We start from the raw sequence: 19,767 nt of genomic DNA on the forward strand, positions 1-19,767 counted from the left end.
CTTCGTGTTACGAGTTTCATAGTAGCCCTGCTGCCCAGTTCCACAGATAGCGACCAATATTTATGTGGGCTTATGTCGTACCATTGGGATAAATTCAGTTACACCACCTTTAGAAAAAAATACGTTTTTTAATAATGTAAACCTTTCATAAGACAAGACTTCACTCTGTTCACTCATTACAAAAAAAAAACAAGTCGATAGAATTTTGTCAAATTTGACATGACCCACTACAAGGAACCTTTTGTGTATAGTGCGATTTCATATTGTTATAATATTATTTTTCTTCGAATCAATAACCTAGGGTATATTATTTTGATAAAACGTTTAATTATCATTAAACATTAAGTCATAAGAATGGACTCACTGCATCAGTAATGTGGCGCGAAAGGCCGGTATGCGGATTTAAATGAAACATCTTTTTAAATTAAAGTACTGAATAAACTTATTGTTAAATAAATCCCGAAGAAATAATGTACGAAGAAGATGACTATAGCGAAGAAAACACTTGGACATACATTGCATTATGTGGTGAACCGACGCTCTATGAAGGCCTCCGATTTGCGAAAGACTTGATTATAGCTAATGTTATTTTGCGCCTCATTATACAGTACGTTCCTTTGCCGCACAATGTGAGGCATAGCTTGTCTCTAGTAATTGGAACCTTTCTGCTCTACTACAATGTTGGGGCTGCAATTGTATGGACTATATTATTAACAGCCAGTTCATACATTATAATGCTGTTTTTGTCATTTATCACTAGAAAGCGCAGAGGATTAATCGTGTGCGTCCTCACAATTGGATTCTTACTCTTGTGTGAAGTTTATGTATTAAATCCAAAAATGTGGCAGCAGATTCGGGGCATTCAAATGATAGCTGCGATGAAAATAATATCAATTGCCATAGATCTGGACAGGAATTTGTTTAAGAACATGATCAACCCTGTTGAGTTTGGAGGTTACATGATGTGCCCTGCCAATTGTATGCTGGGGCCTTGGATTTCATTCCACTCCTACAGCACATATTTAGATGTAAAGTTCTTGTCTAGAAGGTGGATCAAGCTGATTGTATGTAACCTTGCACTTGCAATGCTATTTTTAGTATTATCAAACTGTATTGTTCCATGGTATATACCTGATGATATAACAAGGTGGTTGGCAGCCTACAGAGATGCACAGGCATTTAGAATGTCACATTATTTTGTGTCAAGCATGTCTGTAGTGACCATGCTGAGTGCAGGCTTTGGTCTTACAAATGATTGTCACTCAGACCTGTCTGTAACAAAACCATTTTTCATTGAATTGCCTAGATCTCTTGTACAAGTAGTAATCTATTGGAATATGCCTATGCATCACTGGCTTAAGAACTACATATTCAAAATATGTCAACCATATGGACATTTTGTTGCTCTGCTCACAACTTACATAGTGTCATCACTGCTTCATGGTTTGAACTTCCAGCTGGCGGCTGTGTTGCTAAGCATTGGTACTTTTTCATATGTGGAGTACAATTTTCGATACAAGGTGGCAGCTGCGTTAGAGGTGTGCTGTTTAGCTAACCCCTGTGCAAAGGTGTGCCATCACAGGCACAAAAAGAACAGTTTTCTTGCTGTGTTTATTAACACTATATTTTCTCTGATTACTATTATTCATCTGGCTTACCTAGGAGTTATGTTTGAAGCATCATTTTCAGTGCAAGAGTCAGGTTATTCATATCATCATACCCTCAGCAAATGGGAGAATCTTAACTATTTCAGTCATGGTCTGGTAGCATTCACATATATTATATACTTAATGATGTAATTTAATAAACTATTAAGCTTTCAGGTTGGATAGACAAAGTATCCTTTTCTTCCTATATGCCAGACCTTTTTAATAAATTAAAGCAACTTTAGGTTAGGTACTTATTTCCCTTTTTATAGAAATTAACACCATTTTACACTCAAACTACTTAAGGTACTTAGGTATACACTTTGCACTTGTGATAAAAATCATATTTCAATTTACTAGCTGAAAGGGGACTTAGTTTTAGGAATTCTGAAAATCAATTAAAAACTTAGGGTATTTATGCATTACTACACAAACATGTTATGATCTTCCCAATTCACAGTAGACTATCAGTGGCATGTACAGTCGAGGGCATAAATATCTATACAATCACAGCATCAAATATTTGTATAGATATTTTTGACACCTTGGTAACGTACATTTTATGCCCTGGGCTGTAAATACATCAACATTAATTATATAACAATGATCTCCTTTTGTATTCTTACCTATATTTCAGCTATTAAGTTAACTATAATCTTATTATATTTAAGTCAAAAAAGTGAAACATGTATTAACTTTATTTTTATTTTTTATAGAACAAAAATGTTTTAGCTAAAACAGTAAGTTTATATTATAAAAATAATAAACAAATTCTGAAATTCTCACCAACTTATTTTTTTTATTTCACTGAATAACTTTATTACCAATATATTTGATTATGGACATATCTGAAATTCCTTTTGGAATTATTATTAAATAATGAAATATTTGCTGTCCAAGTCTTGTCTTCATTAAATAGTAGTTCTACTCTGCAGTTTATTTTTTCTACAGTTGGATTTTCGCAACAAGCTTCAAGATTGTCTCTTTGATCTTTGCTTGAATTAAAGTAATCGGGCCTTGTATATATAATGGCTATTTCATGACTCTTTGTAGATTTTTGAAGTACTCGCAATAATTTTTTTAGGTAAGAATCCATCTTTACCATTTTGAACCTGTGCTCTGACCAATAGAAAGCAGTAAATGTGTCAATTATACATAATGAAATATTGTTATGCTGAGCTAAAACATAGTCTAACTTTTGCAAAGTAGTATTCAACTGAAAATCATCGAAAATATCTTGTATGTACAAATTATCCAAAACTTGCTTTAACATTTCAGTACATTCTATATTAGAATTGAATTTTCTTCTAGAGAGAAGTTTTAGCTGCAACAATGCTGTCAATGCTTGTAGTGTGATGTGTCCATCTGTATTTAAAATAAGAACTCCGGATTCAGCACCGCCTAATTCCATAGGAAGTAGAGCCTCACAAATAATATCAATCAGTAAAAAGGAACTGCTTCTGTTGCTGAATATTTCAATAATATCACCATATTTCGGTCCTGAACCAAATAAATTTGGATAAAAGTTCTCAATTTTTGTTTTCTTTGCAGTTAGTCTAGAAAGCAATTGTATTCCAGATTCTACTTTAAATTTAGTTCCATCCATCTTAAAAAAGTTAACTTTTCATTACCTAGTAATGAATAAAGTATTTAACGATGGACTAAACTATTATTTTAAAATTTTCGCGCCTTCTCAGCTTTTTGTTCAAACCAGCCAGTCAGATCTAGTTTTGTTTTACAATTTTTACATCACTTTTTCTCACGAAACATGTTGTTGTTGTTGTTTCTTTAAAAAAATATGGCTCTGTCCATCGGAGGACAATTTTGCCAGTGTCTAGTAGTTTTTGCCGTTGTACGGTAAAAAAATTCTAGAAAACGAAATATGAGAGGTGATGGTGGATGAACGATGACAGCGCGAATCCCTCACGAAACATAAAAAAACAGCTTTTATTTTGGTGCTTTGAGTACTTAACTTGACAGACAGTGACAAGGGGGTTTGCAGCAGTGCTGCCAACGACTCGTAACCTGCAGGGCTACTACGAAACTCAAAGTTCGTGTCGTGCGGTCCCTTTGACACTTATACAATTTAATACGAGAGCGAGAGGGGCGGTACGATACGAACTTCGAGTTTCGAGTTTCGTAGTAGCCCTGCTGGTCTGCAAGCATACGAAATTCGGTTAGTTGATTTTTATTATTCTACACTTAAAAAAAGTACTCTCGTTAGAAACTCGTTTTATGTAGAGAAGGCGATAGTACGATAGCAATAAATGTAGTTCTTTGGAACTTGACTGCAAGGGCTAAGTTCTATTACCATTGAAAATGGGCCTAAGGTGAAAAAAAAGAAACGAAGTGGCAGGTAGGTGTCAGTGTCATGTCATAGTATCATTGATTGTCACGCATGGGGCTGCAGGGCTACTACGAAATTCGAAATTCGAAGTTCGTGTCGTGCGGTCCCTCTGACATGACTAATACGAGAGCGAGAGAGACGGTACATTACGTTACGAACTTCGAGTTTAGAGTTTCGTAGTAGCCCTGCTCATGAGGGGAATAAAGTCGGTCGTTCGAATAAAACTCGAAAAGAAAATTGCTACTACCTGATTAACACTTTAGGTAAGAGCAAGTTGCTTTAGTGATTTTATTTCGAAATTAATTGGAAGGATAACGTAACATACATAAAGATAATCTATATCAATGTTTTTGTGGTAATTTTCATGTTTTTTTACAGTGCACCGGAAAAAGACATACTTCGTGAAGATTTTGAAATACTATTAAACCTTTACAAGGATTATATTGGAAAATTATTAAAAATAGCTGTATATGTTTATAGTCGAAAAATCCTAGAATTATCAGGCAAAAATATACCGCTATGTTATATTTAAAAACTTTATTACTTCTTATAATATTATGCAGTATATTGAACTGCATAAACGCAGAGTTAATAACTTTCTCTTTAGTGGGGGCAGCTTTTATGGCAGGTGGTTGGTACAAATGGGATGTAATAAAGGACAACTCATATTGTCAGTTAACAGAATGTTGCAATGCAAAATATGTGCCATATGATATAGAAAGTAAGTAAATTTTTTGTTTAATATAGCTCATAAAACGTTTACATTTACATTATCTTTCTTGTCACAATTGCTTTGCAATGTCCTTATTCAGAACTTAATAACTGCTATTGTAGTTTTCAAAGACAATTGAAATTATTTTTTACAGAATTGAAGCGATCCCTTGCTGAGCATATGTTTGGGCAGCCACTTGTAAATGAATTAAGCAATATTCTCAGTGCGCATAAAGAGGCATATCTCAGTGAAATGAAGAGTAATAGGAAAGCTCTGGTCATCAGCTTGCATGGTTGGTCGGGGGTTGGCAAAAACTATGCTGCCACTATGATAGCCGAGGCTCTCTACAAGAAAGGAATAGAAAGCAAGTATGTTACTATGTTCATGGGTGATAAAGACTTCAATTGCGAAGATGTGGAGGAAAAAAAAGTAAGAAGATATTATTATTATTATTTATAATGCACAGGCAGCTTGCATATCATTGTTCACTTGTGTAATTGTCTTCAAAGTACTTATCAAGTCTGTTTTTAAAAGAATTCACTGAAGGTGCAGTGATATTATATCAACTTTAAAACAATACGTGCAATAGAGTTCAAATATATGTTTATGAATTATTCATACCTAATATTGCTCTCCTGGCCTTTTTTAATTAACAATTAATTTTAATTTTCTGATGCAAATGCTGCCCATAGCTGCTGGCACTGCTATCAAATGTGGAAATGCCACTAGCATTAAAGGCACTTTTGCGCCAAGAATGGCAAGGGGCAAGATTATTTTGTAATACAAGCGTTTTTGTTAACTTCTTGTATTGTAAAACAAACCTATTAGAATACATCAAATTCCAAGCTAATCCAACCACTGGAAGTGGGTCTAATTCAACTTCCAAGATTTTAATTACATGGTAAGTTAAATATAAGCTTGTCATAATAAATGTACTTTCAGAAACAGGTGTTGGCCAAGGTAGTGAGTATTGTGAAAAAATGCCCTTCGTCACTGATAATATTTGATGAAATACATGACATGTGCCCTTCCATCCTGGAGGTTGTTAAACCCATGCTGGACCACCATCATGCTATAGATGGGGTAGACTTTAGGTAAGTTGTTTTTTTCTTTCCTCTACTGTAACTCACAGGCAAAGTCCAATTTTAGAAGTTTTTATTATAATGTCCTGCTCATGTTAATTTTGAATTACCAATATATTTCTTTTTAACCTGTTACAGGGACAGCATATTCATTTTCATCTCCAACATTGGTGGGGGAGAAATTGCTTCAACTCTACTTGATCTTTATGCTCAAGGAGTTAGAAGGAACAATGTTGAATTCCACAACTTCGAGCCGATCATTAGAAAAACTGCTTATTACACAGGTATCTATTTATTTCTGTAGTCATCCCAGCTTGAATATGTCCCAGCAGTGGGGCATGTATAGGCCGAGATGATCAACAGAGAGTGGTAAAACAAATCCTTAAGCGCAACGTGCACATAGAGCGTGTGCGGCTTGGGTCATTTCCGACGCGTGAGCCGCGTCGTATTCACACAGAGACCGAGTCGGATCGGCGACCGGCCATATTTTCGGTATCAGCACCTCGATATAAACTGCCAAATTCACTTGTATACGGTACGTCTCACGCGGCATCCTTTGACAAGAGGCGGCGGCGCCGTCGGTGCGATGTCGTCCATATACCGCCATGTAAATACGCCCATCGCGGGCCCGCTACCGACCCGCACCTGTCGTCTGTGTGTGTTGGGCTTAATTGTTTTATATTCGCAGGTGGTTTCAAGAAATCGTCCACAATAGCGAACCACCTGATCGACCACTACATCCCTTTCTTGCCGCTTGAGCAACAGCACGTCGAGCAATGCGCACGCGCAGAGCTACGCGCCCACGGGGTTTTTGACCCTTCGGAGGCCATGATGGCGTAAGTTCACTATATTAAACCCTTTTAAAGAGAAAAATGAACTGATCATAGACAACTAGGTGGTTGTGATAAATTTGAATTTCATGATTTGAGTAGCACCCGGTAGTTCCGTGTGTTAAATCTAAAGTTCATTTTAGAATGCAATATTTTAGAGACTAGCCGTCTATCGAGTGATAGCTTTTTTTTTTAATAAAAAGCTGTCAATTACCTATCTTTCCGCAGTTCCACACTAACAGCACACTGTATGCAATTTTCATTAGCATAGGAACCTGTACAATAGACTCATTTGTTTAAATCATTGATATTTATTGAAAAAAAAAACATTAGGCGGCGCAGGACCTAAATTTGGCGTGGGCAAGAAAAAATTTACGAGGCCCTATGATGGAACACCACACATTTAAATGACGGATTTTTAAATGTGCATCAAAAAAAAGAACCATTCGAGGCGCGAGGCCCCTTAGACCGCGAGGCCGTGCGCGCTGGCCCACGTTCGCCCACGCCTTGCGTCGCCTCTGTCATCTATACTTACTCTATACTAATATTATAAAGAGGAAAGATTTGGATTTTTGGATGTTTGTTACGAATTAACTCAAAAATTACTGGACCGATTTTAACAACTCTTTCACTATTAGAATGCTAAATTATTCCAAAGTGCCATAGGCTATAATATTTATTACCAGAAAAAATTAGGGTTCCGTACTAAAACTTCAATAGTGTGCCTCAAAATGTAAAAAAGTTGCCATAAAATACGTTTCATCGCATGCGCTGTGGAAACTTTTGATGATAGAACAAGAAAATGTTCTACAATATTAAAGAATCTATCAGTATCTACAAAAAACTTCGCGATACTATATGACCAACTATTGTAGATATGTCACTACAACTACTTATATGCCGACTAAAATCAGACCATGTTCTCCAGTCCATACCTTTGTATTAATCCTTTTCAAAATACTTAAACAGTTTCATATTCAAGATGGTTTCAATACCTGTAGATTACTTTTTGAATTCTTCAAATCGGACAAGAGATTCAAAAGATATTATCAATTTAAAAATATCAATCTAACCAAAAAATGCATTAACTACCTTACGTTGACGTACGTACGTTACGTTACGTTGGGTGTTGTTTTTGGGAAATGGCGCTGCAAAATGTGTGTGAAGTGCCCTCGATTAGAGACCTTCTTAGAGCTCTGTGCTGTGCCGAAAGGGTAATAAAAACGGGACCCTATTACTAAGACTCCACTGTCTGTCTGTCTGTCACTAGGCTGTATCTCATGAACCGTCTAGAGTTGAAATTTTCACAGATGATGTATTTCTGTTGCCGCTCTATAACAACAAATACTTAAAACAGAATAAAATAAATATTTCAGGGGTGCTCTTTACGGCAACAGGTAGTTGCTTGAAATATTCACAAAATATTAATTTGTGTTTTAATTCACTTTAAAAATAAACAATTAAATTAAAATAGAATAAATATTTAAGGGGGTCCCGTACGGCAAACGTGTTTTTTTTGTCCATTTTTGCTAATGTCTAATGTTGTACAGGTACGGAAGTCCGACCCGCACTTGGCCGGTTTTTTTTATTTTGGCCGTGCGAAGCCGGGGCGGGTCGCTAGTTAGATATAAATTGAAATAATTTTATCGTGCCAAACCTGATTTTTACAGTAGGTAAAGGTTTCATTTTATATTTCACAGGGATGCGATGACGGTGATAACATACGGACCGACCGAGGAGCAACCGATATTCGCTAACAACGGCTGCAAAAGATTCACTAAACACATTCCCTATGTTGTACAAAAATACAAGGCGAAAGCACCCAAAGTGAATTGTAAATACGAATGCTTTCCTCCTGCCACGAGGATTAATGTGATAATTTAAGAAATCGTGTTTAAGTGGAAATATGTCCCAATCTTCTATGTACCTTATTAACACTGTTAAGTTAGTTCTTAACATAAACCATTGCCTCTTATACAATGGGCACAGCAGAGCTGTCAAGTGTTGTACTATTTAATATTAACGTGCATTGATGCGTACCTATATGATTTCATCACAGTTTTAGATGTTGACGCGCATAATTTACGGGTCCACATGCATTTTCTTATTTATTTATGTGTGTCCTTGTCACATTTATTATAAAAATCTCTTCTTGTGTCACAAAGTCGCCGGTACCCCCCCTTCTAAATAATAATATGTGACGTAATATAAATATGCTCCTCATTTCAAGTTACTATACCTACATTGTAGAAGTGGATACTATCACGCTTCTCAGCTTTAAATTTTATACATTAGAACATGGGAAGGAACCACAAAATATGTGTACCTATCTTGATAAATTTTTCAAATTTTATTCGAAAATGAATAAAATCGTACTGAATTTGAAATACGAATGGGGCAAACCGGCGTAGTTAATTTTCGCAATCAGTCAAAAAATCGTTTTGTTGCAATTTGAAGATTCAAACTGCCCACTGCATTGAGTCCAGTCTTTCGTTGTGTGTAGACATTGGTATTAACATTGTGAAATCTACGACATGTAACGGGAGAACAGTTAGAAGATACATATTAACTAGAACACAGTTAAGTATTAAATAAAGTTCAATTTTTCCAACCCTTTATAAAAAAAAAGATCATAAAAATAAAGTTGCTTTACTCGCTGACTCCGAACAATTTCCGCCCTGGCGACGGAATACCCCCGTAATTTGACTTAGATTTATTTTTTATCAATGTGTAGCATATCGCTAGAAAGGTCATTCATAACCTAGAAAAGTCATTTAAAGAAAATGAACTACTCAATTGTCTTTTGTATTTTAATAATTGATTTTCGAAGTAGGATTTTTTCACACAAACAGTATTTTTTTGGAATAAACATCCTCGTACTGTATCTGAGACTATGAATTATAATAAAAATTATTATTATTTCAACAAGCATGTATTACCAAGTATTGAATACAAACAATTATAATTTTACATACATTAATAAAAAAAGTTACGATCGTTTAAAGGCGGATTTCGGGAAATTTGAGAAAAACATAAAAAAAATCATATCTCCAAAACCGTGACACTTAGGACCCAAGGTCCAACGGTGAAAAGATAGCAAATAACCCCAACAATATTCCAAAAAAATTTGACGGTCCATGTGCCGAACACCCTGTATATATTTACAACTACACTCAAAAAATTAAGAGGGGCGTGGCTTCGTGAAGGATCAGATTATATACATACAGAAGGTAAAGAACAATATGTTGTAACAAAATCCTCACTTGACTTAGGCCTTAGGTGTGTGTGAGGGTTGGGGACAGTAGCGAAAAATCTCACTACATGTGTAATAGCTAAGGTAAAAGAAGTTTTTTTGACAGTCATTTTTTGATTTATGACTGAATATTCAATATGAATTTTGCAGCTAGGATTCCTATTAATATTAGGCTTAAAATACGTGCTAACATTTGTTAGTTTACTTTTCATTAAATCACATGTAAAGGGCTGTAGTACTGTAATTTTATATGTAGGAATCCATGACCCGCGGTACGGATGAAGTAGTACAGGGTTTCTCAAAGTGGGGTACGCGAAACCCTAGGGTTCGCTATTCGACGGTAGGGGGTTCGTGACAAGGCTTACGTGATGGTGGCTGCAAGACTGGCAAGATGATTAAGATTGGTTTTTGGAGTCTTGTATTTTTTTATTTCAACTCCAAATTTGTTACTTATGTGTTTGTTATTTGTTGTTGTTTGTTTCAGTTTGTATTTTCGTTGGCAAGACGATTTTTACCTATATTTGTTACCTTTTATTGAAATAAATTATATACATTATATTATCATGATGATTGAAATAAAAATAAACTTGGTTTCTCCAACAGCCAGTTTTATTACTTTCTTTGGGGGGAGGTAGGGGTTCGCTGTCGTCTAGAAACTTTAACAGGGGTACGTGGAGCCATAAGTTTGAGAAACCCTGAAGTAGTATATACACCGTAATAATCGATAATCCTGTACAATCGATAAGCGTTCCTTGGGGGCTGTTTCACCATCCATTGATTAGTGTTAACTGACGGTTAAATATTGATGCCGTATCACATTTAACCGTCAGTTAAAACTAATTAATGGATGGTGAAACAGCCCTTAGTCTTAAGGCACGGTTGCTTTAGCGACGAAGACTTTGAAACCTGCGTTGACACTGGCCGCGATCAGATGTCGCATTTAGTAATTCTTCATTAATATTTCTTAGTGCGGGTTAACTCTTCAATCTTCATTACTGCTATAAATTCTGTGGAGATGAAATCGTAGGCAAAAACTATTTTTATATAATGTGAATGTAGATACGCGTTGTGTAAGTTATATTGTGTGGATTTTTCGTTGTTGTGACGTTTTTTTATTAAATGTAACTAACTGCCTAGATAGGTACAGACGGTACAGGTCGATTCAGCTCTCGTGGATCGACCTAGGTATACGTTAATTTTAATAAATACCTAAACACAGTAGATTTTTTTAAAGGCAATTAGTAGGAGAGTAGTTTAAATGCTGGAAGTAGGAAAATTTACTGAAAGGGTCAATTATAAAAATATGAACTTATTCGAAGTTTCAAAAATATGTACCACAGACACTTATTCCGACGCAATAAGGCTGTAGTAGCTTATTTTTGAATGGTTCGAATGAATACTTATTTTTGCACTCGACTGTATGTTAGAAATAAAACCCGGCGAACAGACCATAGAAAAAAAAACGCCATACTTTTATGGGCTATGGCATAAATCGAAAAATCTTTGAATGCGATTTTATATCTTCAGAAAATATAAAAGAACGTTTCCTTTGAGTACATTTTTCTATCTTCAGTATTGAGAGTACTTCCCTTCAGGGCCCTGTTTCTCAAAGCATATTATAATATTAATGTTGTTGTTTTCATAAATTGTATGAAAAAATTAGACAAATCACTAATATCATTAGACATACGTATATGCTTCGAGAAACTGGGCCCAGGTGGCATTAAAAATTCCTTCCTGTATTAATTACGTTTTTATTTGACGGTTGCTCTTGTATTATATTAGTAGCGCCGCCGCAAAGCGGCGTAAAAACTTTATTTGGGTGAGGCAATTCGACGTGATAATTTAAACCTTCACGTTATTGTCATAAGGGATTGAATTATCAGGTCGTGCAGTGTTGTCGTTCGTTCCGCGACGAGAAATACGGGGTCGTACTAAACGCGCCCCTAAATGTATGTTATTAAAATGTCATTTTCTCTGATGCATCTTCTGGCACAATAGCCCGGATAGGTACTACCTAGAGCAAAACAAGAAAAAAGTGGCAAACTTTTTTTTTCTTAATGCCGGGTATGCTCGACATGTTTCGAACACGTGATACGTTAGTGACCCTTGTCTCCTATTTTGATATTTATTTCTGTGTCTGGATGTAGTGAAATCAAATCAGTTATGAAATCATTTTACACGCAGGTTTGCATTCCTTTAAAATCTATTTATTTTGTTAATACCTAGTTCATTTGTAAAATTGTGACGTTAATAACTGAATAAGGATAAGTAAGATTCAGTTTTTATTTGTAAAAATAAATATAATGTATATTTCAAAAGTTTTCATTGAAAATTCTGATATAGAATAATTTTATCTCGGAAAGTTGCATAGTTCTCTCGGGATAGCAAACGAATTCTTCGCGAACAGCTAGTACAAAACCTTACATTTTGAACCATCTGTGGTTTTGTCTTCTCGTATATTGTGCTCTGTTGTTATAAGATGTTTTAGTATTAATCAGTTAGGAAATCATTTTACACGCAGGTTTGCATTCCTTTAAAATCTATTTATTTTGTTACTACCTTAGTTCATTTGTAAAATTGTGACGTTAATAACTGAATAAGGATAAGTAAGATTGAGTTTTTATTTGTAAAAATAAATATAATGTATATTTCAAGTTTTCATTGAAAATTCTTGATTTCTACATTGTTTTTCTAAAATAAATCAGTTAGGATGACGTTTAGTGTGAGATGGTTCCATCACGAGTCCGAATTTCATTCGACAATAGTCTATTATTTCTCTTACTTATCTTTGTTTACTGAGCGATTGTGTTGTACATACTTATAAATACTAATTTAATAAATTGAGTTTTTAATTTACAAAACTGGTGATGAAGTTCAAAAAGTTCGATACAATAACACCAATAGGTACCACCTATTTAATGAATAACCTATAACCCAACTAAAAGTTGGAAAACCCCCGACTTTGTCACTTCAAAGTTCAATATCTTAAAAACGGCTGAACTGATTTTGATGAAACATGTCTAAGAACCATCGCTAGAAAACCTGCTTTCAAATATCGCATTCAAATCGGTCCACCCGTTTAAGAGCTGACAGACAGACACACAGCGGTCAAACTTATAACACCCCTCTTTTTGCGTCGGGGGTTAAAAATAGTACGAACATTTACAAACTATTGACCATACGGTCAAAACTTTGTTGTAGAACTGAAATTGGGCAATTTTCGTGGACAAAAGAAGTTTCTCCAGTCTGTCATTTGCATGGTTTATTACGGTTAACATTTTTCAACTTTTGAACTCTACCCATAACGGTTTTGTCAGCCATTTTAATAATTCGACAAACAAAATCCCGGACACATCGATCCGCAGCAATACATTGCAGGATGTAGTACTAACTAATTAAAGTGATCAATCAGACGCCGCAATGTAGGTACCTAATGTCGGACTTTTACAATTAAAATCTTGATATAAAGAAATGTCTTTATTATTTATTTCCTGTTTACAAACTTAGATTCGATTCGATTAATTCTATTATTAGCACAACTTGCTTTTCTATCTATTTCGCTTCTGTCAAACATGACATTTTGATTTAGGGATGTCCTATCAAAGTAGTGATGGACCTCTACAATCCCTTTCTTTCTTTATGAAGATAAGAACTTTATATTTAATTAACAGTTACGAAGGAAAACATAATTGTTTTTTTATAAGTGCCTTTCAGATACAATTTTACATTAGGGAGATATAAATCACCTCAGTAATTTGCCAGTCTAACAAGATCTATTAGCAACTCTAAGACATATTAATTAATAATAATTTTAGAAGATACAATCAAGAAACAAATTAAATAAGCCTTGGTATCACTGAGAACATAAGTTCTCAATACATACAGAGCATGTCCTACGGCTAAACAAATTTAATAAACCTTGGCATCACTGAGAACAAAAGTTCACAATACATACTGAGTATGTCCTACGGTTATATAAAATACAATTTTAGGACTCCATAGTTTCTATAATGAGACCCAGAACAAAATCTTTATATTTGAGAGGAGTTTGTCTCTGTCGCTGAGGTAAAGTCTTAGTCCGGTATAAGGAGTCAGTCAAGTCACTCTGATCAGTTGTTCCATCTAGTGTCACTTCTGTTTCCCGTCTTTGAACTTCATTTGTTTCATTCTCATGTCCTGGTAAGGTGCTGTTTGTGTCAAACCTACTGAGATCTCTCTCCTTTACAGGCTGGAAGTGGGATGAATTCCTCCTCACTATTTTTCCTTCAGGAGATTGAGCTGCCACAGAATTCCCATTCTTCCAGATTACTGTATGTTCTGTTGGAGAAAATGATGTACTTAATTTATTTTCTTTTCTTTGTCTCACCAAAACTTTGTCACCTGGTTGGATCTCAGATGTTTTAGCATGCCTTTTTTTATCAGCATATAGTTTGTATCCATACTTCTTTAATCTGTCCATATCTCGCATCTCTTCATCTGCCAAATCAATGCTTTGTGTCAGTTCTGGAATCTTAGTTTTTAAGTTTCTTCCTCTGAATACATTTCCAGGAGCCAAGCCAGTGGTACTGTGTGGAGTGGAACGATATGCAGATAAATATATCATCAGCTCTCTTTTCCAATCCTGCTTTAAACCTTGTGCAATTCGCAATCTCCGCAAAACATTGCGGTTTTGTCTCTCTACCTCTCCATTAGCTTGAGGCCATAATGGTGTAGTATGTCTCAGCTTTATTCCATAGGTGTTTAAGAACTCTGTGAATCTTTCGCCAATAAAGGCAGGCCCATTGTCGCAAACAATTTCCTCCATAATTCCCTCTCTGCATATTATCCTCTCCAATGTCCCAACAGTTGCCTCCGCTGTCTGCTGTTTCAATATCTTGACTTCAAAATACCTGCTGTAATAGTCAACAATAAAAAGAAGGTAATGTCCTGAAGGCAATGGGCCAAGGAAATCAATTGCAACCAGCTGCCAAACTCGCTGGGGTAGTTGAGTGGGTACCATTGGTTCTGGAGGAGCACCTCGTCCAACTAGCCGGCAACCTTCACATGTGTCACACCAGTATGCAATGTCTCCATCCATACCCTTCCACCAGACTCTGCTTCTTAATTTAGCTTTCATAGAATTAGCAGCTAGATGACCTTCATGACCAATTTCTAGTATGCTTGGTACCATTTGCTTAGGTATTATGAGTCTAGTTCCTCTGAGAATAACGTCATCTACAACACAGAGCTCTATTTTAATCAACTCATATTTTCTTAAGTCTTTGGTCCAAATATCCTTTTCTATAGCCTCTTTTAATTTTATCAATTCTTCATCTTTAAGAGTAGCTTCTCTTATCTCATTTGTAGTAATGGCCTTCACACATGTTTCTATCATAGCAAGTAAAAATTTGTCCTCATCATCTTCAGTTGTTTTCCTGGACACATTACTGGTATCTAGCAACCTTGATACTGCATCAGCAATATTGCTTTTGCCTGGCTTATATATGACCTTGAATGTGAAGGGTTGAAGCCTTAAAACCCATCTTTGGATACGAGCACTTGGGTTAGAATTTGGTGAGTATATAATTTCTAAAGGCTTGTGGTCTGATATGATTTTAAATTGTTTGCCCATCAAGTACATATATAAACTTTCACAGGCCCACACAATAGCTAAAGCCTCCTTTTCAGTTTGTGAGTATCTTTGTTCTGTTGAAGACAAAGCCTTACTAATGTACTTTATGACTATGGGCTGTTTTTCCCCTTTTACAGTTTGGTGTTGTATTAAAACAGCTGCTACTCCTACCGGGCTTGCATCTGTGACCAGAGTAGTTTCAGCATCTTTATCATAAAAACCCAGAGCTGGAGCTGACGTTATTAACCTTTTTAACTCTTGAAAAGCCTCTTCATGCTCCCGATTCCATATAAAATCTGTGTCCTTCTTTATTAGACTGCGTAATGGTTCAGTAATAGTACTGTAGTTTGGTATAAATCTGGCAGAAAAATTCACCAGTCCAAGAAAACTTCTTACTTCCGCTTTATTCTGTGGAGCTCTGAAATCTTGCACCACCTGTTTGTTTGTCATTGTTGGTTTTATCCCGTTTTGTGAAATGTGATGACCTAGGAAAGTTATTTCTGTAACACCAAATGAGCACTTTTTTTCATTAAGAGTCAAACCTGCTTGATGTAAACGATTTAGTACCTGTCGAAGTCTTAAATCATGTTGTTCCCTTGTTTGTCCACCAACACGTATGTCATCTTGGCTATTGGCCACTCCTTCTATCCCTTGCAATAGATGGGCGATAACTCGTTGGAACATTTCAGACGCACACCGTATGCCAAAAAATAAACGTTTGTATCTAAATAGTCCTAAGCTGGAACTGAAAACAGTTATATCCCTCGACTCTTCATCCAGCTCTAACTGATGGTAACCCGATTTGAGGTCAATGGTGGAGAAGTACTTACAGCCATTGAGATCCGCCAGCAATTCTTCAAAGGTTGGTAGTGGAACACGCTCTCTCATTACTGCTTCATTTGCCTTTCTCATATCGACTACCAACCTGAACTGGCCTTCTTCTTTCTTCTTCACTATGTGTGAGGGAGACACACAAGGGGTTGGTCCTGTAACAGGTTCGATAATATTGTTGTCTAGTAGTTCCTTAATAAGTTTTTGTTCTGTATCTCTTACATTGAATGGCTGTCGCCTAACAGGTTGCGCAACCAACTTAACGTTTGGGTCAACAGGAATATTCAATTTAAAATCTTTAAGTTTACCAATACCATTGAAGATGTTTGGATATTCTTTATTGACAGTGTCCTTTGTAAGAGGATCTGACATAATAAGATTGACTTTGAGAGGTCCCACTCTAAGCAAACCAAGCTGTTCAGAGGTGTGTCTGCTAAGCAGGGATGGGCCACAACCGTTAAATACCAAAATGTTTGACGTTACTTCCAAGTTACTATCTGGGGAAAACAAAAGGGCTTTGAAACATCCCAGCTGTGACACCTCTGCACCTCCATAGGTATAATATTTTTGATGATTATCAACAATCAATTTTCCTGAAAAACCTGTCTTTACTAATTTTTTAAATGTATGTTTATCAATAATATTTATAGAAGCACCTGAGTCTATAATAAAATTGCAATTTACCTGATTATTTATTCTTACTTTAAACTTTCGGTCACTGCTGTTAGAGTTTATTGTGAAAACTGAATTTATAGACTTTCCATTGCTGTTTTCACACTCACTATCACTATCATTGTCTGAAGAATCAGAGGTATCTGAACCGGATTCCACAATGTATCTTATAGTCTTCTTCTTCTTCTTCCTAGCATCCTGTGATTTCTTAAAAAGCACCTTTGTTCTGCAGCACTTGGCAAAGTGTCCTTTGATGCCACATTTATTACACTTTTCATTCATTGCTCCGCACTCTGTACTTTTGGCCATGTGACCTTTTTGGCCGCATCTGTAACATTCTAAACTGAAAACTTTATTTATGTCTGGATTTTCTGGCTCTTGTTTAATAACTGGATCACACATTTGTTTTTCCATTTCATATAACCTAGATATTTCCAGTGCTTTGTTTAATGTTAACTCATTTCCTTTTCTTAAAAATTTTCTTTTTAAATGCAAATCTGTACATTTTTCTATGAGCTGATCAATTAATGCTTCGTCAACGTTTGAGAACCCGCAATACCTGGCTTGTTTGCGTAGTCTTAGTATGAACTGTTCCATTGACTCTTGGTTTTCCTTTTGCAAGTTTCTAAACTTTTGCCTTTCAAAATTTGTATTAACTTCCGGATCTAAATGCGAATTTAATCGTTTGATGCATCTATCATACTCGGTATTACCTTCCGCCTCAACATCTTTAATGCTTTCATAAATTTCTTGTAGTTCGGTGCCTGCCTGGTGAAGCAATCTTGCCACTTTCTGCTTGTCGCTGAGCCCTATCTGGCCATCAATATAATATTGAAAATTTGTTCTCCATACCCGCCACCGCTCTGGTATGGTGTTGGCGTCTTCATATGGATTGAATTTGGGACCCGATGTCCCGACGCCATAATCTTGTAACATGTTTCCTTTCCATGCGTTTTTACGTGATTACGCGTGAATTCGTCCGGACTCGTCGCCAATAAATACTGTCGGACTTTTACAATTAAAATCTTGATATAAAGAAATGTCTTTATTATTTATTTCCTGTTTACAAACTTAGATTCGATTCGATTAATTCTATTATTAGCACAACTTGCTTTTCTATCTATTTCGCTTCTGTCAAACATGACATTTTGATTTAGGGATGTCCTATCAAAGTAGTGATGGACCTCTACACCTAATGCTTATTGGTAGTTTTTTTCCTTGTGTCTATTTATTTTTTCAACAAAGATGTAACGCACAAACTGTATCAAGAGGTTGAATAAAACTGTTTTTACCTTGCTTACTTCGTTTTGTTTCTACATCATAATCTGTGCACGGAGGTGCCACGGTCTCGTCTCGGAATCTTAGCTATTTCAGAGTAGCCAGTAGGTGAGACAAGAAAACCCCTTCAACCCTCTCCTCCCCGTAGCACAGAATAAAGGCAGTATTCACTTTGATTAGTGCAAGTGCAGGTGATTAGTAGGTGCGAGTGATTAAAATAAAAAATAAAAAATAATAAGATATGCGTAGTGATGTTAAACCGCTAAACACTAACAACTGTTGTCCAGACGTGTTTAGTGGCAGGCACGCTGCGAGTGAAGGGAAGGGAGGCGCGCGGGACAAGGCTACTCGCAGTCCACTCGCAAAAAAATAGAACACGTTTCTAATCAGTGTTTTCTCCTAATCACTAAGCACCTGCACTAAATCACTAATCAAAGTGAATACAGGCCTTAGTAATAGTACAAGTCCGTAGTAAGTTTCAGAGGAGAGTTGGGGATATGCAGCCGGATTTTTTTAGCCGGTGCGAGCCCGGCACTGTCTGCGCTCTCTCTTCCTTCATGCGTCCGTAATGAATTTTTCGACTAGCGACTGCACGCCCTCATTTATAAATCACCTCAGACTTCATATAACATTTTAAAACATAAAACCGACTCCAAAAAAATAAATAACGGAAAATGGAACAGACTACAAAACACTTGAAAATATTTTTCTAGGTGTTGCAGCAAAACTAAAAGCCCATGAGCACAGATGCCCGTAGACCTTAGCCAGGCCGGCATAAATTAAACAACGTAGAATTTAGTTTCACAAATATTGTTTATTAAACTTTTAAACCGCTAAAAGGTGGACAAAAAAAAATAAACAATCACAGTTTATATAAAAACAGACCGAAAGTTATGTAAAAATATCAACACATTGATAGAACACGCATTGCGAGGCGGAACAGTGAATGGCTAATAAATGTATCAGGAACAGAGAATTTATCAAATTACTGCCGAACAAATATAGTGTCCGAATAAGTCCAGGAAAACGGAAGCGCTTATGAGAAGCCTCGAATTTGAATTTTGAAAAGGTAAAAAATGAGTATTAATACGCAATAGGCATTCAAAACATAAGCAAATGTACCCTTTACGATTAAATCCGGCTGTTATATCCTAGTTAAGTCCAAATTCATGCATGAAAGTAGAAACTAGTTACCTGCCTAAAAAAAATAACATTACTCACTTTGAAGTAAGTTTGAGAAGCCTAACGTATAAAAATTTTGCGCAATCACAAAACTAGGCACCTCACGTACATAACTATGGGTTCCATTCCTGCTGGGTCGTGGTGAGTCACTGACTTCGAGCTAGTAGGTACCTAGAAAAAATATTTTCAAGGGTTTTGTAGTCGGTTTCCATTTTCCGTTATTTTTTGATTTTTTTGAGGTGGTTTTACTTTTTTGCTAAAATTCTTATTTCTCACGTTTTAGTGATTCGTAGCCAAAGAACATCTTACAACGATTCCAT

General features: G+C 36.0%; 3 protein-coding genes across 3 annotated transcripts; 2 read left to right on the forward strand and 1 right to left on the reverse strand.

Annotated features, from left to right (window-relative positions):
* Nucleotides 1–171: 171 nt before the first annotated feature.
* On the forward strand, nt 172–2,339 carry por (Protein-serine O-palmitoleoyltransferase por). Its single transcript, XM_074102243.1, has one exon. It carries the CDS (start codon nt 471–473, stop codon nt 1,797–1,799), a length of 1,329 nt encoding a protein of 442 aa, XP_073958344.1. The 5' UTR covers nt 172–470; the 3' UTR covers nt 1,800–2,339.
* A 53-nt stretch (nt 2,340–2,392) lies between these two features.
* On the reverse strand, nt 2,393–3,605 carry LOC141438389 (DNA repair protein XRCC2-like). Its single transcript, XM_074102252.1, has one exon. It carries the CDS (start codon nt 3,250–3,252, stop codon nt 2,467–2,469), a length of 786 nt encoding a protein of 261 aa, XP_073958353.1. The 5' UTR covers nt 3,253–3,605; the 3' UTR covers nt 2,393–2,466.
* Nucleotides 3,606–4,037: 432 nt separating this feature from the next.
* Nucleotides 4,038–9,453, forward strand: LOC141426343 (torsin-1A-like). The gene is made up of 7 exons (XM_074085195.1): nt 4,038–4,256; nt 4,372–4,714; nt 4,860–5,134; nt 5,648–5,799; nt 5,926–6,071; nt 6,476–6,623; nt 8,318–9,453. The coding sequence occupies exons 2-7, from the start codon at nt 4,513–4,515 to the stop codon at nt 8,499–8,501; spliced, it is 1,107 nt and encodes a 368-aa protein (XP_073941296.1). The 5' UTR covers nt 4,038–4,256; nt 4,372–4,512; the 3' UTR covers nt 8,502–9,453.
* Nucleotides 9,454–19,767: the final 10,314 nt, after the last annotated feature.

The sequence above is a fragment of the Choristoneura fumiferana genome, chromosome Z (genome assembly GCF_025370935.1).
Source record: "Choristoneura fumiferana chromosome Z, NRCan_CFum_1, whole genome shotgun sequence".
NCBI lineage: Eukaryota > Metazoa > Arthropoda > Insecta > Lepidoptera > Tortricidae > Choristoneura > Choristoneura fumiferana.

What these genes read in the sequence shown, in the direction of transcription:
- LOC141426343 (XM_074085195.1), top strand. Translation starts at nt 4,513, where the DNA reads ATGTTATATTTAAAAACTTTATTACTTCTTATAATATTATGCAGTATA. An exon ending in AAGATGTGGAGGAAAAAAAA is followed by an intron (nt 5,135 to 5,647) that starts GTAAGAAGATAT and finishes ATGTACTTTCAG; the next exon opens with AAACAGGTGTTGGCCAAGGT. An exon ending in ATAGATGGGGTAGACTTTAG is followed by an intron (nt 5,800 to 5,925) that starts GTAAGTTGTTTT and finishes AACCTGTTACAG; the next exon opens with GGACAGCATATTCATTTTCA.
- por (XM_074102243.1), top strand. Translation starts at nt 471, where the DNA reads ATGTACGAAGAAGATGACTATAGCGAAGAAAACACTTGGACATACATT.
- LOC141438389 (XM_074102252.1), bottom strand. Translation starts at nt 3,252, where the DNA reads ATGGATGGAACTAAATTTAAAGTAGAATCTGGAATACAATTGCTTTCT.